At 39.5% G+C, this 19,651-nt stretch overlaps 1 protein-coding gene across 1 annotated transcript in view; it reads right to left on the reverse strand.

Annotated features, from left to right (window-relative positions):
* Positions 1-9,003: 9,003 nt before the first annotated feature.
* The window catches only part of TNIP3 (TNFAIP3 interacting protein 3), a 63,620-nt gene continuing 52,972 nt past the window's right edge, over positions 9,004-19,651 (reverse strand). The window contains exon 13 of the mRNA XM_067549294.1: positions 9,004-9,717. Coding sequence (XP_067405395.1) covers positions 9,686-9,717 — 32 coding nt within the window. The 3' untranslated portion in view covers positions 9,004-9,685. The remainder of the gene's footprint in view (positions 9,718-19,651) is intronic.

The raw sequence follows: 19,651 nt of genomic DNA on the forward strand, positions 1-19,651 counted from the left end.
ACAGCAGACCCTTTACACATTCAGCAAAACTACTAGTGCAGCCAAGGAAGTGGAGAGCTCTTGCTATGAGAACCCTGCATGACAACCTTGAACATCTGGGAATGGAGAGAACCCTGGAACTTATTTGAAGTAGGTTCTATTGGCCCTGATGGCTGAGGACATTTGCAGGAAATGTGAGACGTGCTCAGTATATTCAAAGAAAAACTCTATTTACTATAGCTGTACGTCTGGAGAACATTACCAGTAGCAAACCTTTGGATCTGGTGTGCATTGATTCCTGCCTCTAAAAGCAGACAGAAAGAAAGTTGGGAACATTCTTGTAGTGACTGACTATTTTACTTAGTATGAATGGGCATATTCAACCTAATATCACAGAGCCACCCCAGTTGCTCAAGTGCTATGGGAGAAATACTTTTCAGTGTATGGATTTCTAGCTTGGATATACTATGAGCAACGAAGAGATTTTGAAAGTCACCTTCTCAGGATGGCAGGATTGTTCTGGACTTAATTCCCTTATCATCCACAAGGTGATTCTCAGCCAGAGCAGATTAATTAGACACCTTTGAATATGTTAAGGACCTTATGACCGAAGCAGAAATCAAATCGGAGTCAGCTTGTTGCATTTTTTGGTGCATGAACACAGTGCCACAAGAACGATGCTAGTGGAGTCAAGCCATAGACACATGATAGCAGCTATAGAAGGCACTACCTTACCTGGTGGTAGAAAAATTAAGAACTCTTCTGGTTTGCAAGATCAGACCTGAGACGAGGCAGGGTCAAATAAACATAGTACATAGGAAACTCCTGTTTCACATAGGAGACGTTCTATACCTTTGGACCTTAGCAGCAAAAGGATGCTGGAAAAAAAGTCACCACCCAAAGCTTGCAGTAGTCCTCTGGGGGTAATCAACCACTACCCCATGTGTATAGTCATGGAAGTGAGTGTGAAGAGGAGGATGCTACCATGGTGTATCCTAGTGTGGAGACCAGTTTGTGGCTGAGTTTCCCAAAGCCTGTGAGAGCCTGGTTTCTTCTGTTTTAAACCCTGTGACTGAAGCTTTACATCCGTTGCTCTCATGCCAGTGCCCCCAGCAAATACTGACCAAGAGTAAGGAGTCAATTCCACTAGCATTTCCAGAAAGAAAGGATTCTGATGCCACCCCTATGTTATCGGACAGTGTGGACCCAGATGTGGAAGGTATTCCTAGTCCCTCAGAACCTTTAGTATTAGGACAAGACAGGGAGGAGGCCTATGCTGGTATCTGAGGGGCCCTCAAGGGAGCTTTCACTGGCACAGGCTCAAATAGCAACCACACCTGCAAATGTGATGCCTGCACTCCATGGATGTGACACGGTTATCAGACTGTGAAAAAAGGTTAACTTACAACATGCCTGGGGTTGTTAGCATGGAACTGGTATATAGCTCACAGGTTTAAGGAGGCTTTTTAAGACCATATGGAAATGGAAAGGAGAAGTGGATCTGGTGTAATAACAAGAGGGATTTGCTGGGATGACAAATTCTGGACTGGCAGGAGGATGCAAGTCCTGTGCTCTGATGCTTTAGAGGTTAAAAAAGTTCTCTGTTCCTATCTGTTTGCAAACAGGAGGTAGAACAGCTACCCAGAAGTCCTCCAGTGATGCTTTGGGACTCACCATAACTGTACAAAAACACAGAACTGGGTGGGAACTGCAACTGCAGTGAGAGAGAAGAAAAGGGCTCCTACCTTATGGCAAGGAGTGACTCTCTGGTGATAAGGACTTTACTCAAGGGTCCTATAAGCTACTGGCTCTCTGTTGAGAATCCTATATGGCTGAGAGTATTCTTTGATAAGCCTATAGAGGCAGTTCATTAGTAGGGTGCACAGAAGAGAGGTCTCTTCACTGAAGACACAGAGGAGAGCAGCAAAGCTTGATGAACTCTACTGAGGCCCCTCCTACCAAGCCATTAAATAAAGCTGACATCACTATATGGGTGGGTTAAGTGGTGGAGTCTTAGGATAGGAAGAGGCAGCACTTCTCAAGGAGCTGGAGCTAGGCCTCTGGGACTATGCTGCCCACTGACACCAAACTGAGAGGTGGGGTTAGCAGATGGGAAAGTGATGTGGTAAGGGACATTTGTCTATTGGACATTCACACCAGCAGATGGGGAACCGAGTTAACGAGTGACTGCCAAAGTTACCGTGGGGGAATGTTATTTATCATTCATTTAGATAGACTGTTGCTCGGTTTTCCCAAGCTGATCCTGTGTTCCCTTGCCCCCAGATAACATTTTCCTTGTTTCATACACAGATTCAGCTCTTGTGAATAGGAAAGTTTTTGTCTATTAAGGTTATCCAGGGAAAATATTTAGTGATGCCAGAAATTCTGGGTGAGGTCTTGAGCCTGTAGTTTTTGTTCGTTTTAAGAGAAACCCCTAACTATTTGAGCCTGGCTTTTGTTGCTATTGATAACACCTGGCAGAAGGGTTATATATTTATTTCCAAACAATACATGGTTTAAAAAGAGTTAAGGTTGAATGGAGCCCACCTAACTCCCAAAACCAGCATCACAGTCTACAAAAATACTACCTCTTAAAAAAAACAACCAAAGATAGAAAGACTGGAAATTATCAGTTAAGGGAGCCATCCATTTCCCCACTGCCATTATAATTGTTCATCACTCACTGTCACTCCAAACTGGAATAAGATGTGACACATTCAATTTTAGAGGGGATTTTAAAAACAACCTAGAATGTAATGGAAATTAATATCCCTTTAACAGAAATGTATAGTCTGGTTCAAATATTCTATACAAAGGTTAGCCAGAATGAATAGCATTTGTTTAGTGGTTCTGAAGGCCTCCTGTATTATAAATACAACAAACTGTACTGACATATCTAATTTATATGAATCAATGTACATTATATATTTGTCCATGACGATGGAAAAACCCAGCATGTTCAAAAGTTAGGCAAGCTATTAAAAATACCCACAATGATTGGGAGAAACTAACTAAAGCTGAGCTAATTATATTTTCATAACATGGATTTGATTCACAGTAAACTTGAAAGCTGTAAGGAATTTCACCTTCCTACCAGCACAGCCCCCACCCCCACCACTGAAAGTTTTTTGTTTGTTTTTCCAGTGAGTCTCTTATCTGAGCTTTAATGGTAACACTTGACTACTAATGGGTTGCAAATGCTTTATGGCTTCAAAGTTAGCACTAAGGAGAATACTTTTATTAATCAGGGTTCAATTATTTGAAAAAAAGATTCCTGTCAGCACAGCAATAGCATTCCAACCCCCTGCACATGGGAATTCTACTTCTCACACCTCTCAATTGGCTCATAAAATGTAAATGGATGGTCTGCTGTGATTACAAAAGTGACTTTGGAGAAAGGAGTGAGAAAACTGGACACTGTCATAATCATCTGTGGAAAAGTGGGAATTTATGGAAAGTTTGTCGATAGTATCCCTGTCAAAGCCTCTCCATGGAAGCACTGTTAAATTAATAGCACATTCTGGTAATATATTTTTGATGCTCAACAGATACATGTTAATACAAAACCCTGGTTAATAGGGATATTCTTATAATGGAAACTCTTTTTTTTTTTTTTTTTTTTTTTTTTTTTTTTTGTCAAAGACATGTCCTGAATCAATGGTCTATCAGGCTAAAATAGAAAGACAGCGCTAATACTCTGCCCCCATTTCACCCACGGCCCCAAACTACTTGGATACATCTGCAGTAATTATCCATAGTGAAATATTTAACAATGATGCTATTTAAATTGGTGACATTAAGCAATAAAGAGAATGCGGTTGGGCAAGTCACATAGCTTGCACCATTGGGCTAAATTCATCCCTGATGTAAATCAACTGACTTCTGTGCAATTAACATCTCAATTTTAATGTCATTCATATACCACGCACATCATCACAGCATGAGTGCCTCAGTGAGACCATGGCCTCAGTAGAGTTACACAAGGGATAAATTTGGCCCATTGTTTCTATCTGCAGGGTCTGTCTTCACTGGAGCTGAAGATGTAATTTCCAGCACAAGCAGACGTACCTGCATGAGCTCCCAGAAGTGTGGGGGAAGGGAGGAGACTAGCCACCCAAGTACTGTATGTACTTATGATTTCAGATGGGTCAAAAGGAAGTAGTGTTGGTATTGTGTGACCCAGCCAGCACCTGATCAATAAACCCCTTGGGTGAATCTCAGGTTATGTATGGACAGCACCTGAAAGTTCGGAAATTCAACTGAGTTGTGTCTGAAATATTAAGATAGAAAGCTCATGAGAACAAGCTTTCTTACAATATTTCTAGTACCCCCAGTTTCTGGTCAGTTCAGAAACAGTAATAAATATTGCTTCTCATGGTATTTTCTGTCCTGCATCTTCCAGACTGGATGAGAACCAGCAAGGAGAGACTCAGCAAAAAATGAACATTTTTGTAAGATGTTAACTGAACTTTTTCTAGACTCCAAATGCATTCAGTTCAGGTCATGTTCTAGTCTTAGGGAACCAGTTAGGTTGGTTTTCATTAAATCCATGCCAGCTTGCCTGTCCTTAGGGCTACATTGTTTTAAGCTACTGCCATAGTTAGTGGTGGCCAGGGAGGGCTGCATGGGCAGTGGCAATAGCTCTCAGCAGAAGCATTGTGCTTATATCAGTTACACCAGTGTAATGCCATTGACTTGAATGGATTAACTCAATTTACACCACTGTGAGCTGATAACCAGGCCCACTGTGCACATAGAAAGAACACCACTTTTAGGCTGGAACAGAAATTTCCTCCCAGTACCTTTTTCTGACAGCTCTTTCTATCCCAACTAACCCAGAACTGTAATTGAGTGATATCATGGATTGGTGATACAGGTGCCAAAAAGCCCGAAGCCTGCTTTCTACTCCATGACATCACCCTTCTCCCTGACCAAGTGCATTTCCATCAGCTATGGGAAATGCCACAGGCCATATCATTCCTGGAAAGCTGGATAGCCAATCTGCTCTTTTGCCTTTTATTGGGCCAACAAAGTTCTGATCCACATTTTCAAGCCCATCGGTCTCATTTCACATATTGAGGGGGAGTCTGCTTTAATAATGTGTTTTGCTACATACCTGATTTGTTTGCCTTCATTTGTCTGACCTCTCCATCTCTATGCTCAGAACTTTCACCACAAGCTTATTTCATGATCTGTAACTAGTGTGGGCCCATTGCTCTCCCACAGGCAAGCCTCAAAACAGGAAGCACCTGGGTGTTCTCTATTTATGGGGCAGGTGGAGAAGAAACAGAGGCAGTGGCTGCTGTAAGTGAAAACACAGAATTAACCAGCACCCAGGCTCATGGTGGGAGTGTGTTTTATTAATCAAGGAAATACATTACTTTGCCGTGGTCTTACACACCTTTTAACTTGCATCTGCAAAATCAGAAAGAGACATTGTCTACCATTTACAGCAAGGGGAAAAAATATTCTCTCATGTAAAGTTAAAATATTGGGATCCGGTTGAAATAAATCTCTCAGGAATTTTTGAATTTGGAGGATTATTTCAACCGAAGTGAAGATGTATTGTAAACACAGTGCAGGGTGGTGAGAGGAGTGGGGTTGCCAGTATGACTTGTGTAAGATGCAGTTTATCAAGGTAAGATAAAACAAACAAACAGTAGCTAGGGATGCTGAGCTTTAGCTTATCATAAATTGTATTCATGTGATGCCAAACTCTTGCTAATGCTTAGACTAGACTAAGGTTTTTACATGGCCTTTCATGCTCTTAGTACCTCCAGGTATTTTATAATCAAGAGCACCCCAGACTCATGGCTGGCATACAACATGGGTCATCAAATGGGCCGTCTTATACCAGTACTTCTATGTAATTCATGTTTAAACTCTTTTTAAATTGATTGTGTATAATAAAATTCACAGAGAACAAGGTTTTAGTTGCTGAGCTGCTTGAAAGCATTCTTGCTATAATTAATGCACATAGCAACATAACACTTTACACAATGGAGAATACCACCGAATTCCCTTCTCCAAAGAGGTTACAGTCTAAGCTCCCAATTCCACAATAAGCTCAAACCCCTGAACCCACATGGATCTCCTCACAAGAGCAGGGACTAAAAGAGATAAGATAGAACATGGAACAACAGTGCAGGGGCAAGAGGGCATAGAATGGTGAAGAGAGCAAGTTCAGGAGGATTCCTGGAAGTGAGGTTTAAGGGGAGATTTGGAAGAGGAGGGAAAAAGGTGTTTGGCAGATAAAATGTTGAAAACACTTAAAGCAAATAAGACTGAACGACAAAAGATGAAAAAGCAAAGACTGGGAGAAGACAAAGGGAACATTAAGGAGAGAGGACTGGGAGGAGCTTAGAGAGTAGAAGGAAGAGTCAGAGTCAAGATCAGAGATGTAGTTGGGATTCAGTTTATGTGGACACGGAACTTCAGATTGATGTGGCAAGGAAGAAAACCAATGAATGAATTCCAGGAGGAGAGTAAAGGTGTTCGGGTTTTTCCTTTTATATTTATACAATTGCATACATCAGTTGTCATGTGTGTGTTATAATGTGCAGACCCATGAAACAAATTGTACACATCAGGTGCCTTTGACTGCCTTGCCCATGCTCTTTTCATTAATCCATATCCCCAAAGACTTACTCCAGTAATCAGAAATTTTTAGCAACTTCAAACAGCTCCACCTTTTTCTTTTAATTAATCTGACAAAAATATTTTCTTCATCCCTAAAGTATAGTATGGCCTGAAGCTTGTCATATGTCAACACTGACTGCCTGACTCATGCCTTCCACCACTAATCTCCTTTCTCTAGAACGTATTCTAACACTCCAAAACTTTAAACAGCCTGCCACAAAAAGTATGCCACGTTCTTTGATTGTATATTTGGTCCTCCTTATTCACTGCTGCAATACAAATAAGTTGGAGAAAGCTAAATGGGATAGTTGAAAAGGAAAAATGGGATGATATTTGGGAAAGAAAAATATTGACTGAAGAAAGGGAAATAACAGGAAATCTGATAAAAGGTGGAATAATCTTCCAAAGAAAGCAAGAGAAGCTCCACTATCCAGATTGGACAAAGCACTAGAACTGGAGACAACAATTTTGCAGAAACGAATCACAGTAAGTTTAACCTAATTAATCCCCCCCTACCACAGTTGTCTGTCAAAGAGAAAAACCAGGTCTTTGGTGTTGTGCTGTTCTAATGTGACAACACTAATTCAGAAAAAAGCCAGTGCCTGGATTTGGGGAATGTGTAGCATCACACAAAAGGTACACAGACCTCTTCCTCCCAATTGAACCATTTTAGAAGCAAAGCTTTACTATTAGCTTCACTGGGATTTGTGCAAGTAAATGTCAATCAAGCATCAAAAACCCTGTGTCTACACCAAGAAAAAAAGCACTGCAAACTCTGTTTTCTTAGTGTGAATGACTCATGTGGAGTCATCTCTGCTTAGGCCAGATAATGGTTCCTCAAACTATATAATGAGTTAAGCTTCACAAATAGAAGGCACAACCTTCAGAGTTAGTTGAGCAGAAGATCTGACGTGAATGAAATAGGGGTTTGTTGGCTGTAACACCAAATATACAGAAGCTTGTCTGTTTTGAACATTCACTACAGCAGAGTGTGGGGTATTCTTCCCACAACATTGGTCACCTGCTGAGAGTCTGAATTGAATTAGGTTACATTATAATTGGATTTTCCTAAGGCATTGCATAGCATTTTCCATGATCTCACCCTTATTAGCCAAATCATTAATCATCAGTAGTGTGGTTATATTGTTTGCTAGTTAAATTATCTGCTGCTACAGTGTCTGTAAGCCAGCTTCATACCCATGCAGAGATAGAACTCTTATCTCTAGCTTCAATGGACACTTGGGCTTTTATGCCACAGACAAAGTTGCAGTGCAACTTTGATTTCTAAAAAATCATGACAAAAAATAGTCATTCTCCAGAGAATGGTTAATTTAGGATTTTGGTCATGTTCCTCTTGGTCTGCATGACCAAATAGGGTGGAATTTGTCTCCTTGAAAAGTGAAGGCAAAAAACAAAGCGGTTGGGGGAATTAATTTAATTGCAAAGAAATCCTTTCCCAGGGATTGTTTTCCATTGGGTCTGAATTCAAATGAGGAAAACATTTAATCCTTTAATGTTATTATTTTAATGCAAAGATCTTTGTACATTAATGGAAATTAAAATGGATAGTTATTAATGTGGGAATTACCCTGCATATGGCCGTCAGGACTGATAGGACCACTTGAAGAGTCTGCCTTGGTACCATTTAGGAAGATATGGTGTGAAATTAGATTCACATTTAGAAATTTCTACTGATTTACCAAGAACATCCATTAGAAGTTTGATGTGACTTGCTGCTTAAGGCACAAGACTTTCCCCTCTGTAAAGCAGAGCCCCAACTGGCTCTGGCAGAATAGCTACAAGAATTGTCCTATTTAATATATGAAGGGAAAGCGTAATAATATTGTGAGCAGATTACTCAGTAGTATTTTTGTGAGCAGTATTTGTCAAACATCTGTCAATGCAGATTTCCTATAAAGTATCATGGTTTAAATAAAACAATTCTCTCTAAAATGTAATTGTGTTCTCAAATTAAAAGGTTGGACAATTATGTTTAGCATTATTAATGATGGAAATCCTCTGGAAGTACAAACTTGTTTTCACTGTCAATATAAATCAAGTTCCAGAGAGGTAGCTGTGTTAGTCTGTATGCAGCAAAAACAACGAGAGTCCTGTAGCACCTTAAAGACAAACAAATTTCTGCAGGCATAAGCTTTCATGGGCTGCAACCTACCTCGTCAGATGCATGCATATAAGTCAATGGAATAATTCCATTAATAATCCATTTACACAAATAGGTACACATCAAACACAGAATTGTGATCGTATCCTTCACATACTTTAGGCCCAAGCTTGCTGCTATAGAAATCAATGGAAGAATTAACCATGACTTAAATGGGAACAGGTTCAATGTCTATAATGGAAAATTAAAGAACTTGCCACAGAATTAATTACATTTATTATGCAAATGTTATTAAAAAAGTAGGAGTGCCATTTTTATCAGTCAACCTATTATTATTATGAATCATATAGCTCCCAAGGGCCAACTAAGAATGTGGCCCCCTTCATCCTAGGCACTGTACAAACACAGAGTAGTAGACAGCCACTACTCTGAAGAGCTACTCTCATTCCAATAAATATATACTGTATATGCAGAAAAATGAGTGCAGAATTCAAAATGGCACAACAAATAATTTTCAGAAATTAAATAAAATGGATTGTGATTCTTACACAAGATCAGAACATTAATGTGCTTAAACATTTTGTATTCAAATCAGATGCAACATCCTCTTAATCCCCAGCAGTAGTTAAATATTGTATCTTTAGAAGTTTCTATAGATTCCTGTAGCCAGAATGGGCAGCATCTTCCATGAAAGGAAGGGAGGGAGGGGAATGGTGTTTCCCCAGATAATTTAACCAGTTCTTGAGGATCGCATCTGTGAAGGATCTGCTTCTCCATCACCACCACAGGGATTTCACCAGGCACAAATAACATGCACCGGAGATAAGGAGCTATAGGCAAAAAACAATGAATAATAAAGTGACAAGGAAACATCAGGCTAGCTCACACAGTCTTTCACAGTGTGAGCATGTGAAATTCATCGGCACTTCTCTAGTTCATATGCTTTCAGTGATGGACTTCTTTCTCTGAGGAAGTATCTGCAAGTAAATGAATACAAATGTTTTGAAATTAAAAATATTAACCCATTTGTGATTAATTTCCCTTTCTTTTCTTATTTGATTTTTTCCTTGAAGAATTTAAGTTCCATATAATGAAAAGCTTACAGTCCCCACAAGTGTACAGTAAACCAAAAGAGAAACAAGATGGGGTAGGAATGCCATTACTTTAAACAGTGGCCAATAGTTACCATAGTCAATTGTGACCTATTTTTGATACCTTATATGAAATATAGGGTAGGACCTATATGCTACAGCCTTGCAGATTGGGTAGTCTCTTACACCCTACAAAGTAGGAACAAAATGTGTTACTTTCATTTGGCAGAGGTTTATGTCCACTTTGCAGAAGTGTAAGAGACTACTCAAGGTGCAAGGTAGTGACAAATCAGGCCCAGGGTATCTAATAGTATTAACTCTTAGCCTATCTGTGGTTCAGGCATATGTCTATGATAGTAACTCAAGTGAGAGAGAACAAAATGTCACCACAGACAGGAAAATACATGATTGCCAATATAACACATATATCCTTTCTGAAGAAGTTTCAGCAGAAGTTCCTGAAATGTTGTAACATATTGCTAGGAAGACCATGTACATCACTTACAAGCAAAACATTAAAACAATAGGAAATATCCCCAAGAGTATTCCAAGTTCTGACTATGAACGTGCTGAAAAAAGAAAATTAAATCCCAAGGTCCATATTTGTGGCAGGAGGTGAAGAGATAACACTGTGGGAATTCCAGGTTTTCATAATAGAAACTCTTCCTTTGTCTGTAACATCTACAGCTAGAACCCACTTTATGTCTCTGTAATAAATTAAGTGGGGAGTATTGAATGAATGACAATTAGGTGATGAACATTTCTCCATTTGTGAAAGTATATATGTAGAGTTTCTGTTCAGCTGACATGCCACGTGGATTACATATCCTCACACCTAGAAGGATTACCTCACCTTGGATCATGGTACTATTACATTGGCATACGCACAACATGAGAAAAAGAAGTTTACAAAACAATCAGTGACTCGTGGCAAAACTTTGAGAGAAGTGTGTTTAGGCCTAATTCTACATTGGCTAAAAGGCAGGCAGACTGCGCTGCTTGCCTGGAGCCCCTTCACACCTGCACACTAGACAATGCAAGATCAGGGCCATAGAGATATTTATATATTCCAAGATTTTATTCCCCTATTTTTTCTTACTGCGGACATTAACCTAAACATAGGACCCTATGGCTGGATTTTGATATCAGTTATATTGACGTAAAAATCAGAGTGACTCTAAATTTGCATTTGTATATAGACTGAATCACAGGTCATAACACTGTAGCATCAGCACTGACTGTTACAGACATGAATTTGTCACAAGTAGGAATGATGATTTCAGGTAAGAAGCAAGCAGCAAGACTAATTGTCCATGGCCCTGTGCATTGTAGTCATTGACACCTATTCAAGTGAATGGAAAACCCTACCAAATCAGAATGGTAGCATTTTATACCTATTTTGCACAGGTGTAAATAACTATACAAGGTACAAGAAAGTCCACTGTTTTCATGTTAATATCTTCAGTAATAAAAGAGGACAGGGTGAAAAACCAAGAAAATATCACAAGCCGAATTACTTCTAAAAACATGTTTCAAAGTTGCCTGTCAAGTGTCAGTATCTGTAGCTTTTTAAAAAGTGATTGAAAAAATTATACTGAGAGGGTTAGATTCTCAGTGCTTGGTGCAGAACTGAGTTGGTGATGGCCTCAACCTACCTTTGATCTCCCCAGATCCTGAGGACTGCTTGGGACCACTTCATTTCCTGGCATAAGTTAGAACAGCATACAGCTTTCTAATTTATGCCCTGTTTCCCATATCTGAAAACAGCCAGTCCAGCAGTTTGGAATCAGATCAGTGCAAGGGCATTCCAGATATGTTCCCTCCACAGAAGGTCAGGGATGGGGTGATGCTCAGCTGCTACAATTTAAGAAATCCCTTCACACAAGAAGAATCCCCCAGTTAACCGGTTAATTTGGCTTTCTGGCAGCTTTGCAACAGTGCAAAGCAATTGGCATTGGACTCTGAATCTGGTGCATGGTATTTTACGTTTAAAAATGTACTTCAGTGAAAACAGACAAAGGGAACTGGGGCCTTGCTTAAGCCGGAATAGTATATTTGTGATAGACTGAAGTAATAAACACAGTACTTTCAAGGTTGTGGCATCTACATTAGTGAATAAATAGCATGGAATTAATTTTGCATCTCCTTTAGATAATGGATGGGAAAGAAAAGGAAATTCCACATGGCAAATGAATGCTTTATGAAGCCAACAGGAAAGAATTTAGCTCATTAACATCTGTGTATTTACAGTAGATTGCTGAAATACCAGTATTACCACTGCCATATGAACTCACAATGTAAACCAGAGAAAACCAAGTTACTATACAATGCCTTTATATCTTCCCACTGTCTTCAATCTAATGTAACATTAGCTTATCAAAATGCATCTGAAGCTATTTAAAATGACCTTGTCCATTTACTGACAGCAAAAGCAGGAAATGGGTGAATATGGAACATCCTGTTGTGGAGGTGGGGCTGTTAAAGTATAAAGCCATACTTCTGTTTACATTTTGTATTGTACTTTCTCAGTGGTCATCTTCAACTGGTATTCTGCTGAAACAACATGGAATCATCTGTGATCGTAAGTAGTAGGTGGATTTTAAAAGCAAAATTATAAAATGAAAAATTCTGATGTTTCAAAAACCAGAAATTTTAGGCCATCTTGAGTGTTTTTATGCTTTGATTATAGTGGGAGATAGCATTATTTGAGCAGAATTCCTAAAAATGTTTGAAAGAGCTAAACATGGGGTAAATTGTCAAATTCTTAGTTTCCCATGGGAAGACCAGCTGATAAATATGTCCTGGTTTGCTGGAAAAATGTCAAGCTTTATAAAGACCAACTTTGAAATACTTGTGCAGTTTCAACAGTGTGGGTGAGCATGTATGTGCGCATCTGTGTGTACATGCACTTTGGGCTGGTCAATAATTTTCCATCGAAACTGTTTGAGGAAAAATTGTGTTTTCAGCACTTTCCATGGAAAGTGTTGACTTTTCATTGGAAAACCAAAAATGTGTTTTTAGATTTTCATTTTTTTCTCTGAAAAGTTGTAATTTTCAGCAGAAAACAATGCATTCTCCCACCAGCTTTAATTATAATATTATTAGCAGAAGAGCATATATGTTTAAAGGAAAAATTGGTTCCTGAGAATGAGAGGTGGCAGTACATTAGGGGTACATGGACACATCATGCCTCTAGAGATGTTCAGATGTCCTGCTACATTTGTGAATGGTATACCTAGAGTTCCACAGGTTGAGCTCTGCTTACCCCATCTAGGCCTGCTTAGCACCACTAGCTGACCACTTCCATTCTTGCTAGGTCTTGCAACTAAATTAGTACTATCCCCTGAATAGTGAGCTAGATGAAGAAGGACTTGTTTTACCCTCTCCGTGTGCACTAGGCCAGGCATGATTTGACCCAAAATTAAAATATATAAACATTAGGACTAAGAGCTCCAGTATAGAGATTAGGGGTTTTGAAGGGATAAGTGTGGTTCTTGAATACATGAACTCGGGGACCAATAGTTATTTCTGCCAAAACCAAAAGAAACAAGATACATCTTAGAAGCAAAACAGACAGCACATGCCAGCAGCAAGGGCATGAAAAAGGACTTTTGCCATGTGTGAGCTCTGAGCAATACATCTCTTTTCCAGAGAAATCTTTATAAAAGAGGGTTCAGGGAAAGTCCCCAAAACCAATTTTTTTTCAACCATCTTTTCAATTGTGCACAGTTAGATAAGGAAGGAAACCTGTGCCACCTGCTAAATAAACGGACATTAAGTGCACTTGCTGGAATTCTTTATCCTCTGCTCCTAAAGAAAATGAGAACAAATTCCAAGTACACTGAGTGATAAGGTTAGGAACCGGCGCCCCCACAAGGGAACATTTGAGCAAGGCTAGACAGCAAGAAAATGAGGAAAGCCTCAGACCTAACACAGATCTAGCACAAATCCATGCACAAAGGAAAAGAGGAGGGGTAAGGTTCAGCCTTGGTGTAAGTAGATACAGCTCCATTAGAGTCAAGACATTGCTATACTTGCAGTATTGTGTGTTGTTTCTGCCCCCTTCCACCTCCCCTCACTGCACATCATCTTTCCCTGGACCCAAATCTTTCCTCTCATCCACCTTTATATGTTGTCCTTCTCTCTTTTTCAACCAACAAATTTGTTTCTCCTCCAGCTTTTCCCCATCTGTGGCATCTACATTTAAACAGGAGAAAGATGCACAGGCCTACAGGAGAGGGAAAGTTGCAGAGCATGCCAGCTCTTCCTACCCATACCCCAGGTACCCATACTTTCCACTTTCCGGTAGTTACCCTGCTTTTCTTACTCTGCTCTGGAGATAGGCTTTTGGATCACATGCTCTTAATAAATGGCAGCCTGATCTCTTATTGCCCACTTTCTGGGCATAGGCTGCTAAAGGCTTGTCTCTGCAGGCACAGCACACAAAAGAGGAAGAGCTGTGCTCTGAAACCCCCCACGTTTATTTATGCTGTCAGTCTAAATGAGCTCCACTATGGGGTATTAAAAAGGTACCACGTGCACCTTTATGGATATGAATGGGAAGAAAATCTTATTGTCTTAGACCCAATAAACATGAGTGCAGCCCACACCTTTCCACTTGCAACTAGCTCTTTTAATAGTCCTGGATTCAATTTGGATCCCATTCGTAAGAACCCTGGAGGTGGACTCCATGCTCTCTCTCTCTTTATGAGAGAGCAACATGAGGTAGAAGGAACAGAGTTGGAGGTTAATCATTTAGGTTCCTGTGAACATACGGCATGTTTCCTCCCCAAGGGCACATGCATGGCCTCATGGCTTTACCGTGGGGTACAGCCTGGTGTTTCTTACCAGACCACTAGCAACAATAGGGGTGCCTTTAAGAAATGATATCCTGCAAATGTACAAGGGCTTGGTATATGCAGCCATTAAACACACCATAAAAGGAGAAAAACATTTATTGTACATTTTTTAAATTAGGCTTGAAGTGGTTAAATTATTTCCATAGCCTGCAGCTAAAGCAGCCTCCTAAAGCTGTCTCCTAGCTCCTACGCTTTTTTTGGAGTATACATTTTTCTAACCTCTGGGGCCTTTTAAGACAATTTCTGGGTGAGTGACTCTTTGTTAATATATAAGTTTAAGTCCCTAAAGCTGCAGACACGATTTTACAAAGTAACTTGAATGTTCGGTATCAAGTAGACTGAAGAAGATTAAACAAACAAACAAAAAAAAGCCTGACTATACAATGTTACACATAAATACACCTTAAACCCACTTTCATTGTTTTGGGAATCTGCAACACACTAGTCCAGATCAAATTTTCAGGAGACTTTGGATAACTTGGGGGTGGAGATAATCAAGTATGTTGCTGCTGCAGACTTCAAAATCTGCATTCATGTTCTCCCAATTGAGTTCAGATTTCTAAGGCCAACAACAGCCCTCCCCAGTCAAGGGCATCCAGCCTTGGGCTACTCGGGGACATCTGGTTCAACAAGACAGCTTCATGCATTGAAGCTCTTAAGCACGTAAGGGCTAAGGCAAATACAGCCAGCCAACTAGCTTCCTCCAGGTCACCTGGCTCAGCAGGGCTAAGCTTTATGTAGTGCAGTCCTTAAGCACTTAAGGACTGCAGAGCATACAGACCGACAGACAGCTTATCCAAGACCAACTATTTCAATAGAGTGCAGTAGCATTAAGGAGCAACTGGCACTTTACCGTATAGCCAAACCTCACTTATCTGAAACACTCTGTTATGTGAAACAGTAGGGGAATATAACCCTGATTAAATAACAGGAGGTTAATGATAAGTGAGGTTTAATAATCAAAGCTCTGTCTGCTTGTAAATCTCCTGCCATAAAGCCATATTTCACTGCTGTAATCTCTGCAGAAATTTGAAATAAATTGACATTGGGGCTGCTGTGGTTTTTAAGTGCCACTGCCTTTCATGTTGTTTTTTGTTTATAAACCTGAATTGTAATTGTAGTTCAACAAAGATGTGAAAATTGTTTGTCTTGAACATTACTCTTGTTTGTTTTATTCTGGTTTTGAAGAGAGTGCTTTTTTAAGGAAAAATGGCTAGGAGAATTTTTTCTCTCTAACTCCTTGTTTTCCTATTTCTTTTTCCCCTCTTTTCTTTTCACTGTTCCACCCACCCATCCTTTGCTCTGAGGAAGGTATTCATTGCCATTAAAATTAGAAATGGGGTCAGATCAAAACCCTGGATCCACACCACCACAGTCCTGAGGAAAGTTCAGATCTGGACCCAAACATTGCATCTTAGCTCTATATGTAAGTGATCCTCTGCCAACTGCACAAAAGGAAGGTCAACGTGTGTGGGAATGGAGGTGAGGGGAGGAACACCACCCCCCCCCCAAAAAAAACAAAAACAAAAAAACAGGAAAATGAGGGTGGGAGTGGGAAGGAAAAAAGATGACGCTCCATATTTCTGCAGGTTATTAATATATTTCAGGGATGATTCTGGTTTCCGTGGGATTTTCCTTTTTCTAATTTCATTACATTGTTTCTAGTTATTCCTCTTCACACTTCATGTAATAAGTCCCCTCAGCCCTCCCCCGTTAATGTTAATTACCTTCAACTATTAAATATATTATTTATTTTAATAGCATCCCAAATGTGCAAGGTCTTTCTTAACAGATAAGATGAGGTGCAGTCTTGGTCCTACTGAAGAATGGAAAAGCTCTTATTTACTTCAGTAGAGCTAGGATTTCACCATGGTCCCTGCTCCTAATTTCAGACATGACATGACCGAGGGAATAACAAGACAGTAAGAAGTAGCAGCGCAGGAATACCACCATAATCTTTTATGTAGTTACTTAGCAATAGAGAGGGTTTTTTTCTATGGAGACAATGGAAGTTTTTTGAAGACTGCAGAAGCAGCTGGTATTTAAGGAAGTATTTAAAACAAGAGAGTATAATGGCTTTGCAGACCAGCTCAGAAAAGGGGTTCCACACACAGGGGTGTTGTGAAGGAAACCAAGAACATGTCCATGAGAAGCAGAAAAACATGGTGTCGAGGCACCATTGGCAAAGCAGTCTGTATGGGTCAGGGTGGGAAGTGGCAGCAATGTGAAAAGAGGCTAGGTTAGATACACAGACTAAAGTATACCTTCATTCACAATTGCTTAATCAAGCTATACATATTTAGTTCTTTTAATCTTTCCCTAGATGACAGTTTCTCCAGTAACACAATGCCCAGAACTGAGCACAATACTCCCAGGTGTGGCTATACAGGCTATAACTCCCAGCTCTGTAACGTATGCCTTTGCAATTGCACTGGCTTTACCGCAAACTATGCATACAGGATACTTTGTGTAATCACTTTGAGTCTGGTTCAAAGTCCACTGAAGTCAATGTAAAGACTCCCATTGACTTCAGAGCAGAGCTGGGCAAAGATTTTCAGATTCATTTTTTTTTTTTTTGGGGGGGGGGGGGTGAAAAATGAAGATTTGACGACATCAAAACATTTAATGAATTCATGTTGCTTTCACCAAACTGATGGATTTAAGGAAAGAAAAAATCCAAGAGAGTAAAAACATTTCAATGTTTTCTGTTTTCAAAACGAACTGTTTTGATTTTTTAAGTCAAAACCACTTTTCATTTAGAAATTTCCTTCCATTTTATTTATTTTTTTTTAAAAAAACCCCCACAAATACAAAAATAAAAATTTTTTTAAAAGCTTGAAATCTAAACAGAACATTTTGGTTGACCCAAAATATATTTTGACTTTTCCATTTACTGAAAATTGTGAAAAATGTTGGTTTTGGATCAACCTGAAACTTATTTTATTTTGATTTTTCAGAACCATCACTGAACTGAAAAATCCATTCTCTGTGCAACTCTACATCAGTGGTTTTTGGATCAGAATCTTATAATTGGTTTCATATCACACTGCCTATAGTCATATTTATACAGAGTACGAACCTATATGACAGAAATCCTTAGGTTGTTTGTCAAACAAACACATGTAGGGTACAAATTATGTGCAGATATAGTAATATACATTTAGCACTAATTATTACAATAAATATTTGTTCTCTGATTCATTTTACTTGTGTGCAAGTCATGACATTAAAATCTATGGGCCACATCCTGTAGTTGTAGCTTGAACAAACTTCCCCTAAATGACAATGGTAAGGACGCTTAGGTAAGGATGACAAAAGGATTTGGCCCTATAACATCAATTCAGTGATATATTCTTTATGGGGGAAAAAACTGCCTTGTGATGTTATAGACTGATTTGTAGTCTTGTTTAATGCTTTTTTTACGGTGTCATAATTAAGCACTAACTTAGGAGAAAATCATTAACATTTAATAGCCAGTTTATTACCTAACTGGGCATATTCAAGCTAAAATAAATGATCCTTCTGAAATTCTGCTAACTACACTCTGACTGACTGTACAAATATTACTGTAGTTAGAGCTGGTCCAAAGAGAGAGAAGACAGGGGGTCTGAATGTTCCTAGTTTCCTTAGGTTTTTTCCCCCATTTATTTTTGGAATTTCAAAATTCAAAGTCTTGACAAAACTTAAAAAATGTTAATTAGCTTTAACTGTAGTCACTCATGTTAAGTAAAATCAGTTTTTAATGAGTGCACTCAAAATTTGGGACTTTCTTAAGATTAATGGCTAATTTTGTACTAGTTAAAACATAAAATACAACCCCCATGGGCTCACTATAGTGTTTTCTACACTCAACATAATTTGTTATGTTTTCATTATATACTACCTGCCAAAATTATGTAGCGTGGGTTCCTTCAGTTGGGGATAAAGAAGGAGGGAGAGTGAAAACTCACTGAGTTTCCAGCTGACTTTCCTGTTGAAGGGGGTGGGCTTGGCCCCTCTCCACCACCAGTGGTGGAACATACACGGAGCTTGGCTTTAAAAGAGCATTTTAGATAACGGGGAGTCAGCAGCAAACTCAAAGGCACATAAAGGGAAAAATGGGTAGGCAGAAGAGGGGTATTCCTCAGATCCTTTAACAGAGACATACTACCATAGAACTCCACCTGCAGCTACTCTCAACCTCCACTTTGCTGTGTTCACAACCTGGAGGGTATGGGTATGACAACATCAGCATTTTCTTGTTCAGTAAATTGCAGTGGATTTAAAGGGAAGAAGCCATAAAGTAACTCCATCTTCCTGGGCCAAGCATTCCATTCCACCCCACCTCACCAGGACCCATGGAAGAGACTGCCTCATACTTTAAGGGATAGTCCATAAAGTTTAAAGGATGGTGCTATTTTCATGGACTGTGTCTCCCACAGCTCCTTATACATGTAATTGCTGGAGAACAGATGGCCATATAGCTTTCCATTTGGATGTTGCAGGATGGCCTCATTAGTAACTCCTTACCACCACCCACAGTAGCCATATGCACTGCAGAAAGATATGTATAGAGATACCATGCAATACATAGTATTATATATTTCACTTCACAGCTCAGGATGGCATAAATCACTTGAGAGGGCATCTAGATGAAAGGGGGATTAGAGTACAGCAAGACCCAAAACCCTGGATGACACCAAAATCCCCAATTTGTGGAGGAGATGGAGTTTCCAAAGAGGAAGGGAAGGAAAAGGGACTCGGAATTCAAAACAATATCCCCTTTTTTCCCCTGGCCCTGATCTCTATAATGGTCAGAACCAAAATTCAGACACCCACAAACTTGATATGATTTCAAATCTGGATCCTAATTTTACATACCAAACCTATTTCTTAATAATTTGTATGTTCATTTGTCTCCCAGCATAATTAATAATTGATACTGCCTTAGTACCTAGTATCTTTAACCATTCAGAGCACAG

Source organism: Emydura macquarii, unplaced genomic scaffold (genome assembly GCF_026122565.2).
Source record: "Emydura macquarii macquarii isolate MOO-44397 ecotype Brisbane River unplaced genomic scaffold, CSIRO-AGI_Emac_v2 contig_267, whole genome shotgun sequence".
In the NCBI taxonomy this organism is placed as follows: Eukaryota; Metazoa; Chordata; order Testudines; family Chelidae; genus Emydura; species Emydura macquarii.